This window comes from Oncorhynchus masou, chromosome 29 (genome assembly GCF_036934945.1).
Source record: "Oncorhynchus masou masou isolate Uvic2021 chromosome 29, UVic_Omas_1.1, whole genome shotgun sequence".
NCBI classification, from domain to species: domain Eukaryota; kingdom Metazoa; phylum Chordata; class Actinopteri; order Salmoniformes; family Salmonidae; genus Oncorhynchus; species Oncorhynchus masou.
Genome location: NC_088240.1, coordinates 32,811,934 through 32,833,248, shown reverse-complemented (window position 1 = coordinate 32,833,248; position 21,315 = coordinate 32,811,934). Strand labels below are relative to the sequence as shown.

Sequence of the window (21,315 nt, the reverse complement as noted above, 5' to 3'; positions counted from 1 at the left end):
AGTTTTTCCTCACAAAAGGGCATTATTACAGACGGACCTCCTCAGTTTCATCAGGCAGGGTTACACATGGCCTGCGGTAACAGCTCTGATGGAGATTCCTGCAGTCAGCATGACAATTTCACACTCCCTCAAAACTTGGAACATCTGTGGCATTGTGACAAAACTGCACATTTTAGTTTCGCCTTTTTATTGTCCCCAGCACAAGGTGCACCTCTGTAATGATCATGCTGTTTTATCAGCTTCAGGTGGGTCATGACTGTCTTGATCAGGTCAGGTTACAAGAGACCACTACCCTACAGATTATCTCTCAACCCCAACAGAGGAGAAATCTAGGGGTCTGAAGATGTGGGGGGTTTTACGGCCCCCCACGCCCCTGGTAAATCTCAGGCCACAGACAAATTCCTTTGTCCTTTCACTATGGAGAACCAGCCTCAGAACATTAAACACGAACTAAAGGAACTTTGGAACAATGGTTTGTCAGCCACAATGGTGGTCATGATGATAGATGGAATATGAAAATGTATGTCATTTTTGTTCTGTTATTAAAGGTTAATAGATGACGTTATTACGAAAACATTGTAATGTGAAGGGTTTTCCTAGTATATGTTTGATGTTTATACATTGTAAGTTGTATGGAAAATATCCAAATCAAAGAGAATGTTTTGGGGAAGATGAAATGTTAAGCTAGTTGTCTAAAATGGGATTTGAGAAAAACCTAGGCCTTGCCTCATTAACTTGGTACGCCCAGAGAATTGCCCTAAAGGCGGCTATGCCCACTTCTGACCCAAGGGTATAAAACCTGTGAGCAGCGTCTTGTATTCCTAGTTGAATTAGATAGGGAGCGTGAACAAAGTACAAACTTTTTTTACATTCAAATTTCAATAGCTCCTTGGTCATGTGACCTAGTGACTTCAAACAAGGTTCAGAATGTCCACTCAGTGGGCCTACACATTGCACACCCTTTAGTTTGTCTATTTTTGTCTCATGGTTTTACATGAATTTTCCAAAATTTAGAATTTCAATAGCTCCTTGGTCATGTGACCTACTGACCTCAAACCAGGTTCAGAATGTCCACTGACTATACCTTCATAACGCTCACTCTGATGTTTGTCTACTTTCATCTCATGCTATTAAACTTAAATCTGTAAGCTTGGCAGGCCTTCATTTTACATGGGTGATTTTAAAAAAACTTTTAAGGCAACAAATGTTCCATTACGTCCTGTGCTGGCCCCATTGTCATATCCATTCTGGATTCTGAGTGGTAAAATCATAGCTGAAAAATGCCTTTATGTGTATACAGCTCTTCCAAAGGGGGTGGAGTTGCAATCTACTGCAGAGACAGCCTGCAGAGTTCTGTCATGCTATCCAGGTCTGTGCCCAAACAGTTCGAGCTTCTACTTTTAAAAATCCACCTTTCCAGAAATAAGTTTCTCACTGTTGCCGCTTGTTACAGGCCCCCTCAGCTCCCAGCTGCGCCCTGGACACCATATGTGAATTAATTGCCCCCCATTTATCTTCAGAGTTTTTAATGTTAGGTGACCTAAACTGGGACATGCTTAACACCTCGGCCGTTCTACAATCTAAACTAGATGCCCTCAATCTCACCCAAATTATCATGGAACCTACCAGGTACAACCCCAAATCCGTAAACTTGGGCACCCTCATAGATATCATCCTGACCAACCTGTCCTCTAAATACACCTCTGCTGTCTTCAACCAGGATCTCAGCGATCACTGCCTCATTGCCTGCGTCTGTAATGGGTCCGTGGTCAAACGACAACCCCTCATCACAGTCAAACGCTCCATAAAACACTTCGGCGAGCAGGCCTTTCTAATCGACCTGCCCAGGTACCCTGGAAAGTTATTGACCTCATTCCGTCAGTAGAGGATGCCTGGTTGCTCTTTAAAAGTGCTTTCCTTACCATCTTAAATAAGCATTCCCCATTCAAAAAGTGTAGAACCAGGAACAGATATAGCTCTTGGTTCACTCCAGACCTGACTGCCCTTGACCAGCACAAAAACATCCTGTGGCGTACTGCATTAGCATCGAATAGCCCCCGTGATATGCAACTTTTCAGGGAAGTTAGGAACCAATATACACAGACAGTTAGGAAAGCTAAGGCTAGCTTTTTCAAACAGAAATTTACATTCTGTAGCACGAACTCCAAAAAGTTCTGGGACACTAAAGTCCACGGAGAATAAGAGCACCTCCTCCCAGCTGCCGACTGCACTGAGGCTAGGAAACACTGTCACCATCGATAAATCTATGATTATCGACAATTCATTTTATTTTTTTCACCTTTATTTAATTTAACCAGGTAGGCTAGTTCGGAACCATCCAGGGTGGTGATGCTAGTCGGGCGTGCGGGTGCAGGCAGCGAACGGTTGAAAAGCATGCATTTGGTTTTACTAGTGTTTAAGAGCAGTTGGAGGCCACGGAAGGAGTGATGTATGGCATTGAAGCTCGTTTGGAGGTTAGATAGCACAGTGTCCAAGGACGGGCCGGAAGTATACAGAATGGTGTCATCTGCGTAGAGGTGGATCAGGGAATCGCCCACAGCAAGAGCAACATCATTGATATATACAGAGAAAAGAGTCGGCCCGAGAATTGAACCCTGTAGCACCCCCATAGAGACTGCCAGAGGACCGGACTGCACGCCCTCCGATTTGGCACACTGAACTCTGTCTGCAAAGTAGTTGGTGAACCAGGCAAGGCAGTCATCAGAAAAACCGAGGCTACTGAGTCTGCCGATAAGAATATGATGATTGACAGAGTGGAAAGCCTTGGCAAGGTCGATGAAGACGGCTGCACAGTACTGTCTTTTATTGATGGCGGTTATGATATCGTTTAGTACCTTGAGCGTGACCGAGGTGCACCCGTGACCGGCTCGGAAACCAGATTGCACAGCGGAGAAGGTACGGTGGGATTCGAGATGGTCAGTGACCTGTTTGTTGACTTGGCTTTCGAAGACCTTAGATAGGCAGGGCAGGATGGATATAGGTCTGTAACAGTATGGGTCCAGGGTGTCTCCCCCTTTGAAGAGGGGGATGACTGCGGCAGCTTTCCAATCCTTGGGGATCTCAGACGATATGAAAGAGAGGTTGAACAGGCTGGTAATAGGGGTTGCGATAATGGCGGCGGATAGTTTCAGAAATAGAGGGTCCAGATTGTCAAGCCCAGCTGATTTGTACAGGTCCAGGTTCTGCAGCTCTTTCAGAACATCTGCTATCTGGATTTGGGTAAAGGAGAAACTGGAGAGGCTTGGGCGTGTAGCTGCGGGGGGGGGGGGGAGCTGTTGGCCGAGGTTGGAGTAGCCAAGAGGAAGGCATGGCCAGCCGTTGAGAAATGCTTGTTGAAGTTTTCGATAATCATGGATTTATTGGTGGTGACCGTGTTACCTAGCCTCAGTGCAGTGGGCAGCTGGGAGGAGGTGCTCTTGTTCTCCATGGACTTCACAGTGTCCCAGAACTTTTTGGAGAACTACAGGATGCAAATGTCTGCCTGAAGAAGCTGGCCTTTGCTTTCCTGACTGACTGCGTGTATTGGTTCCTGGCTTCCCTGAACAGTTGCATATCGCGGGGACTATTCGATGCTATTGCAGTCTGCCAAAGGATGTTTTTGTGCTGGTCGAGGGCAGTCAGGTCTGGAGTGAACCAAGGGCTATATCTGTTCTTAGTTCTGCATTTTTTGAACGGAGCATGCTTATCTAAAATGGTGAGGAAGTTACTTTTAAAGAATGACCAGGCATCCTCAACTGACGGGATGAGGTCAATGTCCTTCCAGGATACCCGGGCCAGGTCGATTAGAAAGGCCTGCTCACAGAAGTGTTTTAGGGAGCGTTTGACAGTGATGAGGGGTGGTCGTTTGACTGCGGGTCCGTAGCGGATACAGGCAATGAGGCAGTGATCGCTGAGATCCTGGTTGAAGACAGCAGAGGTGTATTTGGAGGGCCAGTTGGTCAGGATGACATCTATGAGGGTGGCCTTGTTTACAGATTTAGGGTTGTACCTGGTGGGTTCCTTGATGATTTGTGTGAGATTGAGGGCATCTAGCTTAGATTGTAGGACTGCCGGGGTGTTAAGCATATCCCAGTTTAGGTCACCTAACAGAATAAACTCTGAAGCTAGATGGTGTCCAGGGCACAGCTGGGAGCTGAGGGGGGTCGGTAGCAGGTGGCAACAGTGAGAGACTTATTTCTGGAGAGAGGAATTTAAAAAATTAGTAGTTCGAACTGTTTGGGTATGGACCTGGAAAGTATGACATTACTTTGCAGGCTCTCTCTGCAGCAGACTGCAACTCCTCCCCCTTTGGCAGTTCTATCTTGACGGTTTCCGCCGTTTCCGCCGTTTTCGGACCACTAAACAACTATTGATTTAGAACCACAGTTACTGAAAGTCGCAAAGAAAACAGGAGCTGCCTCTTGTATGCCAGCACCATTTCAACATCAAATAATCTCTGCCAAGTCTAATTGCAGTGACAACTAAAAGATACCATAAACTATTTGGTCCAATCAACGTATGTGTGTGTGCGAGTGCAAATAGAACATGTTTTCACGCTACTTGTAGAGAAACGCCAATGCAACCCACCTCTCATGTTGACGAAACGGTCTATCACTATGTCATATAGTACAATATTTAGGTTTTTTGTTGTCCTAGGCTACCTGGCTAAATGCTTGCTCGCTAGCCTATCTTCCATCAATGGGCAACATTAGCTAGTTAACGTTAGCCTTCTACGCCGAGCTACATATTGAACTTCCATCCTCAGGTCAGTAGTACAACAATGTATGAATTCATGTTTAGTTCAGATTCGCCGTCATAAATCATTGGCCAGTACGGAGAATTAAGTAAAACCACAAGTCCAAATCCCTATCTACATCCATAACTAATTTTGGAAAGGACCAAATTTAGCTAGCTAGCGAGACACTGAAGAACAGTAACACAACGAGATGCAACAATTCAAATTGTTTGTCATTGACGTATGCCCTCAATGCGATTTGAAAAATACGACAAATCCAAACTCGCTTCCCTTTCCTTCAGCCAGGACAATTCACACGTAGACAGGGGACGCTGTTTCGCACCGCTCGGATTCTATCTTCTGTGAGATTCATTCAGCCTCTAGCGAATTGAAGGAAAATTATGAAACCGAGGCGAAAGATTATTATTCTGTATTTAGATTTTTTTATAGGTACATTTTTGGTGGAAGCTTGGCTTCCGTGAATACACACAACTGATCCTACCTTTTCTCCAGGAAGGACACAAAGTCTTTGAGCTGAGGGAGACTCTTTATTTCCAGTAGGAGGCAGCATGCTCCTTACCTTCATGCTCCTTACAGACGATTGGCCATGCCACTGAGCTGTACTACAGGAAAAAACAGGAATACAAAAGGTATTGTCCAACCCAGAAATAGACGTGCTATTCATAAGTTGTTTTTTTTTAATTCAGGAAAACTCTTTCTCACTGGGGTGTGGAGGCCACATTAATGAATGTAATCAGGAGTTTCCCTTACCTCACATGGCCAGTTCAGGGAAACCACTAGGTGCTTGGCCAGGCTAATATGAGAGAGATAGAGAAAGGGGCGGTGCAGCGGCTTCATAAGGAATGTGGGTTGTTTGCTAATGAGGATGTTTATGAAGGGAGCCAGGGTTACATGGGTTCAAAGAGAGCTGTGTTAGAACCAATAAGAAGTCCTCTGGAGATGGGAGGGATCAGAACCTTGTTTTCCCTTAGGGTGTGTTCTCTGTTGTGATTGATGTGGGAAAATACAAAAGCATGATGAGTTCAGTTTCCTTACTTAGATAAAAACCCTATTCCAACTGATCACTAAGCCATAGATCAACAACAATAGGCTTTGTACTGAGCTGCACTACTACTAGCTCACTAAAAGAGTTCATTATAAACAGTCAATATCTGAAGGACTGGTCCAAGAACCGACCCAAGGTCTTTCAGTTGGCATAATGTAATGAATTGGGTTGAACCCATGCATACAGCATATAAAAAGAAACAAACCAAAAATCTGCAGCCCTATGGCTGCGTTTAGACAGTCAGCCCAATTCTGATATTTTTACCAATCACAACCACATCTTTTTCAGACCTGATCAAAAGACCAATTAGTGAAGAAAAAACTGATCCTAAAATCCACACTCATAATATTACTCTGAGACACTTGATACAGCCCTGAAGTTAAATAATATTCAAAAGTTACAATTGTGTCTACAGACACATTTTATTGTCAATCTCAGGCAAGGAAGATACTAAATGTGGCAAGCATTTTGGTAATGATGTGACTAAGGCTAATAGTTTGCTCTACATTACAATGTATAAAAGAAGAGACAAAACCAAAGGGACTTCAATGACATCTTATGTGAACAGAATACTACTTAACAGCTTAAACATGGTTGACACAAGCTTAAGAAACATCTGTCTACATACAAACACATTCACACTGAAGAGTTCACTCCGGTTTAGACGCCAGGACACAGAAATACTCCAGCGTCACTTCCATGAGTGTGTCTGGTGATGTGACTCCCATCTCCTTCAGAAACCTGCAATATGATGGAATTATTTTATCAAATATATTGACAAAATAATTCCATGTGGGATGGACCATAAAAGTGGCATACAAGTAAGTATAATTAATTATTTTGATTATTTGTTCATTTCCTCACACTTTTTTTGTTCATTTAATATTTACTCTAAGACGGGGGGCTCATCTGACAGATGGAATTGTTTTAAATTGGTCATACCTATGGATCATTTAGCTATTTGATTGAGAATTTTAGGACCCCTTTAGGTATAATTTTTTTATTTATTTTTTTATATTTATTTTGGAAAATGACTACTCAAACCGATAGAAATGCATTGAATAAAACATTCATAAATGGCTAAAAGGACTGTCAAAAAAATGTATCAGAAGAAACAAGGTTTTGAAGTGTCTGTCCTAAATCTAGGAGATCTAAATAAATGAAAACTCAGGTATGGGGCCTCCCGAGTGGCACAGCAGTCTAAGGCTGGAGGTGGACTCCCGGATCTCGGTCGTCAGTTGAACAGTGGGGAGTTGCAGCGATGAGACGGGGAAAAGTGTGTAAAATACAAAAAACAGAATAATAATACAATAAATGTAAAAAAAAAAAAAAACTCTGGAAATAAATATATATATTTTACACATATTTAACCCCTTTTTTGGGGTAGGCACAAAACTCTGCACACTTCCATCCGTTTTTTTAAACCGGTACTGGTTACCTTCAGACCAGTCCCGTGACACTTGTGGGCGTCCATTATTATGTAGCCCAAACGGTGCGGACGTTACTAAACAGAATTTAGCACATTGACGGTACTGACTTCAGACGAGACTCCTGGCACTTGTGGGGGTCGTAGAGCAAAGAAGAGAACACCATCGTGTTGGTGAGAGTCTATCCATACAATGGTCAATAGTTTGTAGGTCAAACTGTTCGGACGCTACAGATGATTTTCGGGATGTCTCATGGTATGACAAACACGGCTTTAGCTGTGTCACCTTTCACTGCAGATGCGTGACACTTGCGGATGCGAATCTCTAGCGTAAACTGACGGATTTTGATGGGGATTTGTTTTGTTATGCAACTTACACCGACACACCGGTTTATCAATCGACTCTACCGGGTTAATTTGTTAATTAGCTAATTAGTTAATTAATTCATCCAATCAGTCATTGGTTCATTCATCCAATCAGTCATTCATTCATCCGTTGATTGATCAGGGTTGTTACCTGTTGAGTGTTCTCTGCAGCAGTGTGGTGGCAGCATCAGGCTCGGCCCTCTGGAAGGCCTGGTACGTGGAGAAGGACTCCATGAAGCCCACTATGTTCCTCACTGAGATCTGCTGCTTCAGTGGGATACACTCAATCCTGAAAGAAGAACAGATACACTGTTGAATTGAGAGGAGTCATTGTGGATGCCCTATTTACCCAGGGGGGCCTAGAGGTTTAAGTCAAGTAAGTCATAATATTGAATACTCCTGCAGTTTATTGAGTACAACATTTGATTTTGACCACCTGAGAGTCATTAGATGTGAGTACATTACTTCTGTGTATGTATGTATGTATGTATACAGCGCCTTGCGAAAGTATTCGGCCCCCTTGAACTTTGCGACCTTTTGCCACATTTCAGGCTTCAAACAAAGATATAAAACTATTTTTTTGTGAAGAATCAACAACAAGTGGGACACAATCATGAAGTGGAACGACATTTATTGGATATTTCAAACTTTTTTAACAAATCAAAAACTGAAAAATTGGGCGTGCAATATTATTCAGCCCCTTTACTTTCAGTGCAGCAAACTCTCTCCAGAAGTTCAGTGAGGATCTCTGAATGATCCAATGTTGACCTAAATGACTAATGATGATAAATACAATCCACCTGTGTGTAATCAAGTCTACGTATAAATGCACCTGCACTGTGATAGTCTCAGAGGTCCGTTAAAAGCGCAGAGAGCATCATGAAGAACAAGGAACACACCAGGCAGGTCCGAGATACTGTTGTGAAGAAGTTTAAAGCCGGATTTGGATACAAAAAGATTTCCCAAGCTTTAAACATCCCAAGGAGCACTGTGCAAGTGATAATATTGAAATGGAAGGAGTATCAGACCACTGCAAATCTACCAAGACCTGGCCGTCCCTCTAAACTTTCAGCTCATACGAGGAGAAGACTGATCAGAGATGCAGCCAAGAGGCCCATGATCACTCTGGATGAACTGCAGAGATCTACAGCTGAGGTGGGAGACTCTGTCCATAGGACAACAATCAGTCGTATATTGCACAAATCTGGCCTTTATGGAAGAGTGGCAAGAAGAAAGCCATTTCTTAAAGATATCCATAAAAAGTGTCATTTAAAGTTTGCCACAAGCCACCTGGGAGACACACCAAACATGTGGAAGAAGGTGCTCTGGTCAGATGAAACCAAAATTGAACTTTTTGGCAACAATGCAAAACGTTATGTTTGGCGTAAAAGCAACACAGCTCATCACCCTGAACACACCATACCCACTGTCAAACATGGTGGTGGCAGCATCATGGTTTGGGCCTGCTTTTCTTCAGCAGGGACAGGGAAGATGGTTAAAATTGATGGGAAGATGGATGGAGCCAAATACAGGACCATTCTGGAAGAAAACCTGATGGAGTCTGCAAATGACCTGAGACTGTCTTCCAACAAGACAATGATCCAAAACATAAAGCAAAATCTACAATGGAATGGTTCAAAAATAAACATATCCAGGTGTTAGAATGGCCAAGTCAAAGTCCAGACCTGAATCCAATCGAGAATCTGTGGAAAGAACGGAAAACTGCTGTTCAAATGCTCTCCATCCAACCTCACTGAGCTCGAGCTGTTTTGCAAGGAGGAATGGGAAAAAATGTCAGTCTCTCGATGTGCAAAACTGATAGAGACATACCCCAAGCGACTTACAGCTGTAATCGCAGCAAAAGGTGGCGCTACAAAGTATTAACTTAAGGGGGCTGGATAATTTTGCACGCCCAATTTTTCAGTTTTTGATTTGTTAAAAAAGTTTGAAATATCCAATAAATGTCGTTCCACTTCATGATTGTGTCCCACTTGTTGTTGATTCTTCACAAAAAATACAGTTTTATATCTTTATGTTTGAAGCCTGAAATGTGGCAAAAGGTCGCAAAGTTCAAGGGGGCCCGAATACTTTCGCAAGGCACTGTATATATACACATATATATAACAGGCTGTTCTACTGGGTTCTCACAGAGGCTGTATGAGTTACCTCTCTTTGTCAGGGAAGGGGATAGCAGTATAAAGCTCCTTTAGTTTGGTGTTGGACACGGCTACCTGTGTGCTGGTGTATGGCAACAGCACCTTCTTGAACTGGGGATGGCAAAGTCAAATCTCAGTCAGGAAACTAACAAACATTTTGCAAGCATACTGTAGATGAAAACAACTATTGTACTTAGTACCCAATGATAATAAACATGACACACTAAACAGATTAAGTGGCATTGATTTGTCACCATAAAAATAGAATGTCATTCTAGTTCTGTGTTTTTCACCTCATCACAGATGTCAGTGAGTCTGTCCCCACATGTGCCGTAATGGAGTCTGAAGTTATCAGCAAAGCCAAGCAGAGCCATGCAGCCGCAAGGCTTCAGGACCCGGCCTGCCTCCAAGAGGAACCGCTGCTGGTCAAACCAATGGGCTGCTGAGGCTGCAGTCAGTAGGTCCACAGAAGCATCCGGAAACGGCAGCTCCTCAGCTGTCCCTTTCCTGTATAGTAAGTATTAAGACACAGCACCAAACATTGAGGATTTCTAGATAAACTAACATATTAACTAGGGACCTATTGAAAGTGGGAAGCTACCGCTGACCTTTGTGCTGAGTGTAATTGACAGTCTCTGCAGATTGTCATCACGGTTTCTTTTTAAACAACATACACGTTGGTTTTGCGAGCCAAGTGTGGACCAAAACATTTATTCCCATTCAAAATCATATTATCCCTAAATAACCCTAACCAAACTCTAAAATAGCAGTTTTTCTTAATGTATGGGGAACGGCACAATGTCCCCACTTCACATTTTCCTTGTTTTACTATCCTTGTGAGGACTTTTGGACCTCAAAAGGATAGCAAGGTTAAACACACAGACACATTCAAACACCTGTAGGTGATGTTGTTGAACCCTGCCACTGCCCTGGCCTCCTCCAGTTGGCATTCGCTGATGTCAATGCCCACCACCTCCTGGAAATGTGGGGCCAGCAGGCGTGAGTTCTGCCCCGTCCCACAGCCCAGGTCCACAGCTAGGGCATGAGGCTGGACTTTCTGAAGAGAGGGGACCAGTGAGACACTATATATCTAGCCTTCACTAAAGGAGAGCGATAGCTAGTGATATTGAAATGTGATGTTCACTACAGATAATATACAGTACCAGTTAAAAGTTGAGTCACTTATTAATGTCCTTGTTTTTGAAAGAAACACTTTTTTGTCCATTAAAATAACATCAACATTGATCAGAAATACAGAGTAGACATTGTTAATGTTGTAAATGACTATTGTAGCTGGAAACAGCTGATTTTTAATGGAATATCTGCATAGGTGTACAGAGGCCCATTATCATCAACCATCACTCCTGTGTTCCAATGGCACATTGAGTTAGCTAATCCGAGTTTATAATTTTAAAAAGGCTAATTGATCATTAGAAAACCTTTTGCAATTATGTTAGCACAGCTAAAGGTTTTTTTTAGATATTTCCTTAAATTCTGCCATTTCCAGCTACATTAGTCATTTACAACATTAACTATGTCTACACTGTATTTCTGATAAATTTGAAGTTATTTTAAAATGGACCAATAAATTGCTTTGCTTTCTAAAACAAGGAAACTTCTAAGTGACCCCAAACTTGTGAACGGTAGTGTGTGTGTTATTATATAACACTCTGGTCTTTGCTAAATAGGTATTTCAAGCTTATGGTAATAACGTAGGATAATGGATGACAGTGTTTAGTGACCTATTGTCGCAATACTCAAAAGCATTTAGAAACAGGAAACGGTTGAGATAATGTTTATATCTGATTTAAAATGTCATATTCCTGAAATATTATGCAATAGAAATGAAAGTTTAAAAAATGCCCTTCTCAGACACTGTGTGGAAGCAGTACACCAAAGACTTATCTTAGACAACCTAAGATGTCAACTGTACAAGTCTAACGTCATGTAAAAGACAAAGTCTATAACAGTAATATTATCTTTGCTTGTCTCACCTTCCTTTCCAGGTAATGCAGGATGATGTCTCTGATCTCCTCTGGGGGTACAAAGCGGTACCTCTGGTAGATGGAGGCATGGTGTTTCTCCTCAAACAGCCGGTAGGTCATGGTGCTCTGCGGTAAGCTGCTCCACTAGCCTAGTGCCCTTTCCTGCTTGCAGTGACTCAGCAGACAGACCTGCTCCTTCACTTAGGACCTTTTAATCATTACATGAAAAGAGGATACACATAAGGAGTAGGACAGAGGAGGCTACTGGTAGTAGTCACTCAGTCACATAGAGAGTTTAAAGAGACACCTGGGCTGCTAAGATCAAATAACTTGTCACCTCTTGACAAATTGCAAAACACTGATTTGTGTGTGATGTGTGCAACAATTGCAAAGATTTTACTGAGTTACAGTTCATAAAGAAATCAGTCAATTGAAATACATTTATTACACCCTAATATATGGATTTCACATGATTGGGAATACAGATATGGATCCGTTGGTCACAGGTATCTTACAAAAGGTATGGGTGTGGATCAGAAATCCAGTCAGTATCTGGTGTGACGACCATGTCTCATGCAGGGTGACATCTTCGCATAGAGTTGATCAGGCTGTTGATCGTGGGATGCTGTCTCACGCTAATGGCTATGCGAAATTGCTGGATATTGGTGGGAACTGGAACACGCTGTCGTACACATCAATTCAGAGCATCCCAAACATGCTCAATGGGGGACATGTCTGGTGAGTATGCAGGCAATGGAAGAATTGGGACATTTTCAGCTTCTAGGAATTGTCTACAGATCCTTGCAACATGGGGCCGTACATTATAATGCTGAAACATGGGTGATGGTGGTGGCTGAATGGTACGACAATGGGCCTCTGGATCTCATCATGGTATCTCTGTGCATTCAATTTCTCATTGATAAAATGCAAATGTGTTCGTTGTCCGTAGCTTATGCCTGCCCATACCATAACCTCACCGCCACCGTGCGGAACTCTGTTCACAAGGTTGACAGCAGTAAACCACTCGCCACACACACGTGGTCTGCGGTTGTACAGCCAAATTCTCTAAAACAACGTTGGAGGATTATGGAAGATAAACATGAAACATGAAAGTATCTGGCAACAGCCCTGGTAGAAATTCCTGTAGTCAGCATGTCAATTGCATTGTGTTGTGACAAAGCTGCACATTTTGTCACCAGCACAAGGTGCACCTGTGTAATGATCATGCTATTTATTCAGCTACTTGATATGTCACACCTGGCAAGTGGATGGATAATCTTGGCAAAGGAGACATGCTCACCAACAAGGATGCACTCAAGTTCGTGCATTCGGAAAATGTCTGGGATCTTTTATTTCAACGCATTAAACCAACACTTTACATGTGTTTTACATTTTTGTTCAGTGTAGATTGCATTAAGACCAAAATTGTGAAACTAGACTGGGTCCTATGATGCAGCGATTAGGTTAATGAACAGAACATTTTCTAAACCACAGCAAAACAGAAGAACAAGTGCAGACATTTAATTAGTCTCCTGAAAGTCTGCAATGAAGTTATACGCAACTGTAATGTCAAATAACAAAATCACCTTACACAATTTTAATGCAGCTTGTAAAACTGTTTCTGCCATCTGAAAATTTCACCACAAACATTGCCAGGACTGGTTGGTCTTTTTGCAGGTAGGAATGCGAGACAATATATCCACACAAAAGTATAATTAAATCATTTTCAAACCCCTGGTAGTGCCTGAAAAATGCAAACAGAATGAAAATACATGTAAGTCATGCATGGACATTTGCCGAGATGGTGCACGTGTTTACATGGTTCTGCATATTCTTCAGATGACAAATCTGAATACACTACCATCACATTGAAAAGTTGATTTCATTATACTTTCCTGCGGATATATTGTCTCACATTTACATAACTGACACATATTTAGGAAAGCTCAACACCCCTTGAATATGGCCGGTGTCAGTAAACCTGGTTGAAAAGGCGTAATTAAATTGTTGCCAGCAGCACAATAACCAATGCTCTGGATAACATGAAAACAGCCTAACCAGCTCTGTTAGGGCAAGTAAAATGGTCAGAGGTGTTCTCTCATGTGTCTAACGTTTGCTAGAAAGCTAGCCAGTTGGCTTGGGTACTTGACTGCGTTGTTTGGGCAGAACGCTCAGATCAACACTACTCCTCCGCCAGAGCGTCCAGTGTGCGCTCTGAACACAGAGAGCGAAATGCTCTGAATTTACGAACCGACAATCTGATAACATTCTGAAAATTAGAACGTCAAGAGCGCACTTTGGCACTCCAGATTGAATTTACGAATACACCCTCAGTTATGTGGACGTAGTTACAGTAGAGCGTGGCAAGGATAGGGAGACTTGCAACAGATAGCGAAAACAATTGCTAGTTACATAGCTAGAAAATACTTCACGTTGATGCGGTTAGTTATGCGACATAAAAACCACATAAGCTAGTTAATGTCTGCACGGTTGTTTACCTGCTGTCTCACAGAAAGCGCTCCGTCCACACCCTAATCAACGACACTCGGAAGCAAGACTCTGGAAGTAAACTTCAGTCGCCAAACAACCTCACGAATATAAAGGCAAATGTTAATGTTGAAACGTAAAAAAGCTGCCAAACAGCTGTAAAAGCTTCTTATTCGATGAGGTTTAACGGCGATTGGCATCCAACAAATGTTGCATTACCGCCATCTACTAGACTGGAGTATAACGCTCATACGTTTCTTTAAAAAAAATACAACATACACCCTACAATCTAACACTACACTCAATCTGTCTTTCTGCCCCTGAGCAAGGCAGTTAACCCACTGTTCCCCGGGCGCCGAAGACGTGGATGTCAATTAAGGCAGCGCCTCACACCTTTCTGATTCAGAGGGGTTGGGTTAAATGCGGAAGACACATTTCATTTGAAGGCATTCAGTTGAACAACTGACTAGGTATCCCCCTTTCCCTACTCACACCATTCTTCTCAGGATCCCTTGACCATCTTCCTCTACTTTCTTCACTGCCTCAGCATATGACAACTTCTGCACTACTCTAACCCTGGAAACCTCAACCTGCCTCTCTCGCACAGGACATTTCTGATACCCAGCGCCATGGGCACCCCTACAATTAACAAATACCACTACTTTTCCCAATGCTACATATTCGTTTGTCTCATGCCCTTCTGCACTCTTCTCACACCTTGGACCCTCCCTCCTACACTGCTGCCACATGCCCATAAGCTTGACACCTGTAACAACGTAATGTATTCAGCACAAAAGCTTGTACAGGATAATTGATATATCCCAATATCACTTTGTTGGGCAAAGACTCAACATTAAAACTCAAAAGAATAGACAATGACTATTCTGTTTCTCCACGCATGCCACCCTTTCTGCGTTGCACCAAACGACAAACATCACAAACACCGGGAATCTTCCCCTTCAGTTGGTCAGCTTTCACATTTACTTCTACCCAGTAATCACGCCTTTCAATGGCACCCTTTTCTTGAGAGCAAAACAATTCACATCTCTTGCCCCCATTTGTTTAACACGGAGCGCCTGCTCCCTCTGACCAGCAGAAACACAAACAACTATCACAAGACCGCTTCTGGTTACCTTCACTGATTCCACAGCACCCAACTCTGTTTTCACCCACCCTGAAACCATGCATGGATCAGCCAAAAGGCAAGGGTACACTTTTCCACAACTTCACCTACTGTCACAGACTCATCTTTATCCTGATCCTCAGTGCAAGCCTCAGGCTCTGAGAACCTCACACCTACCACCTTCGATACTTCACCCTCCCTCTCTCTCTTAGACCTCCTCTGCCACTCTTGCCTCCATTCCTCCTCTTTATTCCAAGTATAATTCTCCTTATGATAATACTGCACTTCTTCTGACATACATCTTGTACTTGCCTTGTCAAAATGTGCCATTTAACCAGCTGTCACAATCTCCGTACAATCATAAACCCCTTGGGATGTAGCGCTCAACAGTGCATCCCACTTGTAAAGCCAGCTGTAACAAGTCTACTGCCAGTGTCGTTAAAGGAGGTGAGGGATTGTTCCGTTTGTTACTGTTGTCCGGCCAAATATCACATGAAAACATTACTTCTGCTAGACAAAGCAAAGAAAATAGGCAACACAGTTGGTCAAAATAAGTAACACATTATTATGTTCAGTTACGTGAAATCGCCCTAAGAACTGTTTTGGAAATGATGGTTTCTAGTTACATACCATGTAAAAGTTCCTATTAGACTAAATCAAAAGCCAAACCAAAGAGACAACATTATACTTTTTGTTATTAGAAATAAAACGTGTTTCTCCTCACCCATTCACAAAAGCTTACAGCCTCAGCTAACTTCTACACACTAGAAATGACCCAATCCTCACAATGCCTCATAAGCCTACTATATTCACACACACTGACACAAGACTTGCAGTGTTTGGGTTTCTGTACCAATTAGCCTTCTGATTCCCAAGCAACAGTGCCCTCTTGCTCTGACTGTCAAGGCCAGCATTTGGTGTCTCATGAATGGTGCTTCACTGTCTGTTAGTGCCAAGTCATAACTTTTCGGTTTTACCCAATGTTACAGGCAGCAGAGCTAAATAAAAACTCCGAAATTATGAGCATGAGAGAATATGAGCAATCCACGATCCAAACAAACCTCAAATAAAAAGTTCTGCGAGCCAGCACTGCTTTTCTATGTTGTTTTTGCCACTTGTTGGAATCAGATGAAGATGTTGGAGAGAAGTGCTGTTATAATTGTAAAGATGTTATCAGGAGGCTGGCCAGCCAGTTCCTCTTTGTATTTCATATCATAGTGCATCTGCAGCAGAGAATCCCTCAATCCTGAACTGCTCATTCTAACAATGACACAATGGTCTTCGGCTACCCACCCTTTCTTAGTATTCGTTTTGGGAATAATGATAAGAAGGGCCTCGGGGCAGTATCTGAAATAACTTATTACTTCTTATCACTAAAATCCCTATTTTTCCATATCTGGGGCATATGAACATTTAAGCATCTATGGGGTTTTCAGCAGTATTCAGGCATTTCAGTCATTGCTGAAGTGAGGAACTCATACTTTTTTGTTTGTTGAAATCTGCTACTGTGAACAACACATAAGAATGCATTTCAATCTATTTTCTTAAATGCGTCATATTTTCACCAACATTGAATGAGATGTCAATGCTTTCCCCTCTATGTCATCATCAGTTCCATGATAGAGCTACTAGCCAATTGGCCCTCTCACAAAGCAAATACATCTTGGTGCAATGAGGGTCTGCTCTCTCTCTCAAACAACACGACAAGTCAGTGTCTGATTAATGGCCATCCCCTTCCACGATATACAGCCACAGAGCAGGCTAGGGGTCAGATGTATTATTTTTTTGTTCTTATAAGTCAGCATTATTCTGTAGACTGAGGCCCCAATGACAATTTTTTTTAATTGTTTTTATTTAACCTTTATTTAACCAGGTAGGCAAGTTGAGAACAAGTTCTCATTCACAATTGCGACCTGGCCAAGATAAAGCAAAGCAGTTCGACATATACAACGACTCAGAGTTACACATGGAGTAAAACAAACATACAGTCAATAATACAGTATAAACAAGTCTCTATACGATGTGAGCAAATGAGGTGAGATAAGGGAGGTAAAGGCAAAAAAAGGCCATGGTGGCAAAGTAAATACAATATAGCAAGTAAAACACTGGAATGGTAGATTTGCAGTGGAAGAATGTGCAAAGTAGAAATAAAAGTAATGGGGTGCAAAGGAGCAAAATAAATAAAATAAGACCAGTAGGGAAAGAGGTAGTTGTTTGGTGCTAAATTATAGGTGGGCTATGTACAGGTGCAGTAATCTGTGAGCTGCTCTGACAGTTGGTGCTTAAAGCTAGTGAGGGAGATAAGTGTTTCCAAATTCAGAGATTTTCGTAGTTCGTTCCAGTCATTGGCAGCAGAGAACTGGAAGGAGAGGCGGCCAAAGAAAGAATTGGTTTTGGGGGTGACTAGAGAGATATACCTGCTGGAGCGTGTGCTACAGGTGGGAGATGGTATGGTGACCAGCGAGCTGAGATAAGGGGGGACTTTACCTAGCAGGGTCTTGTAGATGACATAGAGCCAGTGGGTTTGGCGACGAGTATGAAGCGAGGGCCAGCCAACGAGAGCGTACAGGTCGCAATGGTGGGTAGTATATGGGGCTTTGGTGACAACGGATTGCACTGTGATAGACTGCATCCAATTTGTTGAGTAGGGTATTGGAGGCTATTTTGTAAATGACATCGCCAAAGTCGAGGATTGGTAGGATGGTCAGTTTTACAAGGGTATGTTTGGTAGCATGAGTGAATGATGCTTTGTTGCGAAATAGGAAGCCAATTCTAGATTTATTGGAGATTGGAGATGTTTGATGTGGGTCTGGAAGGAGAGTTTACAGTCTAACCAGACACATAGGTATTTGTAGTTGTCCACGTATTCTAAGTCAGAGCCGTCCAGAGTAGTGATGTTGGACAGGCGGTGCAGGTGCAGGCAGCGATCGGTTGAAGAGCATGCATTTAGTTTTACTTGTATTTAAGAGCAATTGGAGGCCACGGAAGGAGAGTTGTATGGCATTGAAGCTTGCCTGGAGGGTTGTTAACACAGTGTCCAAAGAAGGGCCAGAAGTATACAGAATGGTGTCGTCTGCGTAGAGGTGGATCAGAGACTCACCAGCAGCATGAGCAACATCATTGATGTATACAGAGAAGAGAGTCGGTCCAAGAATTGAACCCTGTGGCACCCCCATAGAGACTGCCAGAGGTCCGGACAGCAGACCCTCCGATTTGACACACTGAACTCTATCAGAGAAGTAGTTGGTGAACCAGGCGAGGCAATCATTTGAGAAACCAAGGCTGTCGAGTCTGCCGATGAGGATGTGGTGATTGACAGAGTCGAAAGCCTTGGCCAGATCAATGAATACGGCTGCACAGTAATGTTTCTTATCGATGGCGGTTAAGATATCGCTTAGGACCTTGAGCGAGGCTGAGGTGCACCCATGACCAGCTCTGAAACCAGATTGCATATCAGAGAAGGTATGGTGAGATTCAAAATGGTCGGTAATCTGTTTGTTGACTTGGCTTTCGAAGACCTTAGAAAGGCAGGGTAGGATAGATATAGGTCTGTAGCAGTTTGGGTCAAGAGTGTCCCCCCCTTTGAAGAGGGGGGTGACTGCAGCTGCTTTCCAATCTTTGGGAATCTCAGACGACACGAAAGAGAGGTTGAACAGGCAAGTAATAGGGGTGGCAACAATTTCGGCAGATCATTTTAGAAAGAAATGGTCCAGATTGTCTAGCCCGGCTGATTTGTAGGGGTCCAGATTTTGCAGCTCTTTCAGAACATCAGCTGACTGGATTTGGGAGGAGAAATGGGGAAGGCTTGGGCGAGTTGCTGTGGGGGGTGCAGTGCTGTTGACCGGGGTAGGAGTAGCCAGGTGGAAAGCATGGCAAGCCGTAGAAAAATGCTTATTGAAATTCTCAATTATGGTGGATTTATCAGTGGTGACAGTGTTTCCTATCTTCAGTGCAGTGGGCAGCTGGGAGGAGGTGTTCTTATTCTCCATGGACTTTACAGTGTCCCAGAACTTTTTGAGTTAGTGTTGCAGGAAGCATATTTCTGCTTGAAAAAGCTAGCCTTGGCTTTTCTAACTGCCTGTGTATAATGGTTTCTAACCTCCCTGAACAGCTGCATATCACGGGGGCTGTTCGATGCTAATGCAGAACGTAATAAATATCCCAGAACTGAGGGTGTATCTATACATTCTTTACTCCTGTGGTCTGGTCCTGGTCTGGACTCACTCTGATCACCTGGTGTGACAGTGGCTCCAGAAGTGATGTGGGACTGAGGGATATGAGTACATCCCTCTTTTGCCCCAGTTTGGGCCCCTTATTCAGAGAAAGTATGGATGCGAAACAACCCGCTGTTCCCTGCCCTATATCACACACAAATACACACACGCACAGACACACACACTTTCCATGATTTGTGGGGGTGGAAATCTGGCACAGCAAGCTGCTTATTTTGTTCCAGGAGTGGAACCCACTTTCTATTGAATGTTCTGGTTGGCTATATTTTACCAAACATTGTGATGGACTCAAGGGGTATGGAGAGGCATATTTTCCTAAGGCAATGTTATTTACTGTTTCTTCTGTGATTGTTTTACAGATGTCCCCTGCTATGCCCATACAGTTAGGACAAGCTCCTGTGACATCCACTCTCTCTACATCTTACCACACACACAGATACACACATGCAGGCTTACACACACACAAAATGAGAAACCATGCTGGAAAGTAATCTAAACAAACTTGTATCCATGAAGCAAAACCTCTAGAGACTGAAAGTGCTATGCTAGGTATTTTTCCCTGTATATACTATTCCCTCTGCTTTGAGTCCCAATGTAAGGAATCAATGTCCTCCTGTCTCAGTAACAAACTGGGTCATTTAGTCTCTCGAGATCACTCCTCTGAGGGATCCTATGCTATCCACACACACACACACACACACACACACACACACACACACACATCTCATATCATGGGCTGTGTTTGTCTGCTTGTGAAGTACGTAAAACTAGAGCCAGAATGACAAACTATATTAGATAACATACCACTCATTGGCATGCTTTAGTAATATAAATGTACACAGTTGTCAAGATCGTCATAATAACTGGACCAAAGCGCAGCGTGATCTGGGCTCCACATCTTTATTGCTATGTGAACAGCAAACCAATAAACGAACAAACCGTGCCGCTACAATAGTGCTCACAGGGAACTATACATAGTCAAGATCCCACAAAGCACAATGGGAAAAATGGCTGCCTAAATATGATCCCCAATCAGAGACAACAATAAACAGCTGCCTCTGATTGGGAACCATACCAGGCCAACATAAATCATTAATCACCTAGATAACCCACCGTAGTCACTGTCACTCCCCAACCAACATAGAGAATAAACAGCTCTCTTATGGTCAGGACGTGACAACAGCATTAACAACTTCCTTAATTGTTCATCACTAACTAAATATTGAAGTTTCCATAGGGGAAACATCATAGTCTCAGTCATCTGTAGCTAGTCCTCTGGCTTGCAGGCTAGCAGGTAGAAATACCTGACTCCGACCACAACCTCAGTCTCTGGCGAGGTCAGCTCCATCACAGCCAACAGTCTGGAGAGGACAGAGAGAGATGTTAGATGTAAAGTTAAATGATGCCTTTACATTTCATATGATTCTGTACGTACATCTGGGGAAGCTCCATTTAGTAAGATATGTTCCGTTTCATATGGTATGTATTAATTTGTGGATGTCAATCACCCATTTCGTATGATATGTTACAAATTACACTTCTTATTATATGTTGTGAATTTACAAACCGTACAATAGTTACAAATTTGCAAAATGTATGATATGTTACGAATTCTAGCTAGGCTGCTAAGTTGCTAACATTAGCTAGCTGGCTAACGTTAGCTAGGCTAGGGTTAGGGTTAGCTGAAAGGGTTAGGGTTAGGGTTAGGGGAAGGGTAGGCTTACTATGTTATGTCTAGT

The 21,315-nt window shown here is 42.8% G+C and overlaps 1 protein-coding gene across 1 annotated transcript; it reads right to left on the bottom strand.

Annotated features, from left to right (window-relative positions):
- Nucleotides 1-5,270: 5,270 nt before the first annotated feature.
- LOC135519364 (putative methyltransferase DDB_G0268948) lies at nucleotides 5,271-14,433 on the bottom strand. The gene is made up of 7 exons (XM_064944552.1): nucleotides 14,233-14,433; nucleotides 11,744-11,942; nucleotides 10,646-10,806; nucleotides 10,043-10,256; nucleotides 9,760-9,860; nucleotides 7,745-7,882; nucleotides 5,271-6,542 (listed from the first exon to the last, which is right to left on the bottom strand). Exons 2-7 carry the CDS (start codon nucleotides 11,852-11,854, stop codon nucleotides 6,452-6,454), a joined length of 816 nt encoding a protein of 271 aa, XP_064800624.1. The 5' UTR covers nucleotides 11,855-11,942; nucleotides 14,233-14,433; the 3' UTR covers nucleotides 5,271-6,451.
- Nucleotides 14,434-21,315: the final 6,882 nt, after the last annotated feature.

Excerpts from the sequence above, each read along its gene's own strand:
- LOC135519364 (XM_064944552.1), bottom strand. The coding sequence starts at position 11,854 with ATGACCTACCGGCTGTTTGAGGAGAAACACCATGCCTCCATCTACCAG. Across the intron at positions 10,807-11,743 it reads TGCATTACCTGGAAAGGAAG|AAAGTCCAGCCTCATGCCCT; the intron begins GTGAGACAAGCA and ends CCCTCTCTTCAG. Across the intron at positions 6,543-7,744 it reads CTGCAGAGAACACTCAACAG|GTTTCTGAAGGAGATGGGAG; the intron begins GTAACAACCCTG and ends ATCATATTGCAG.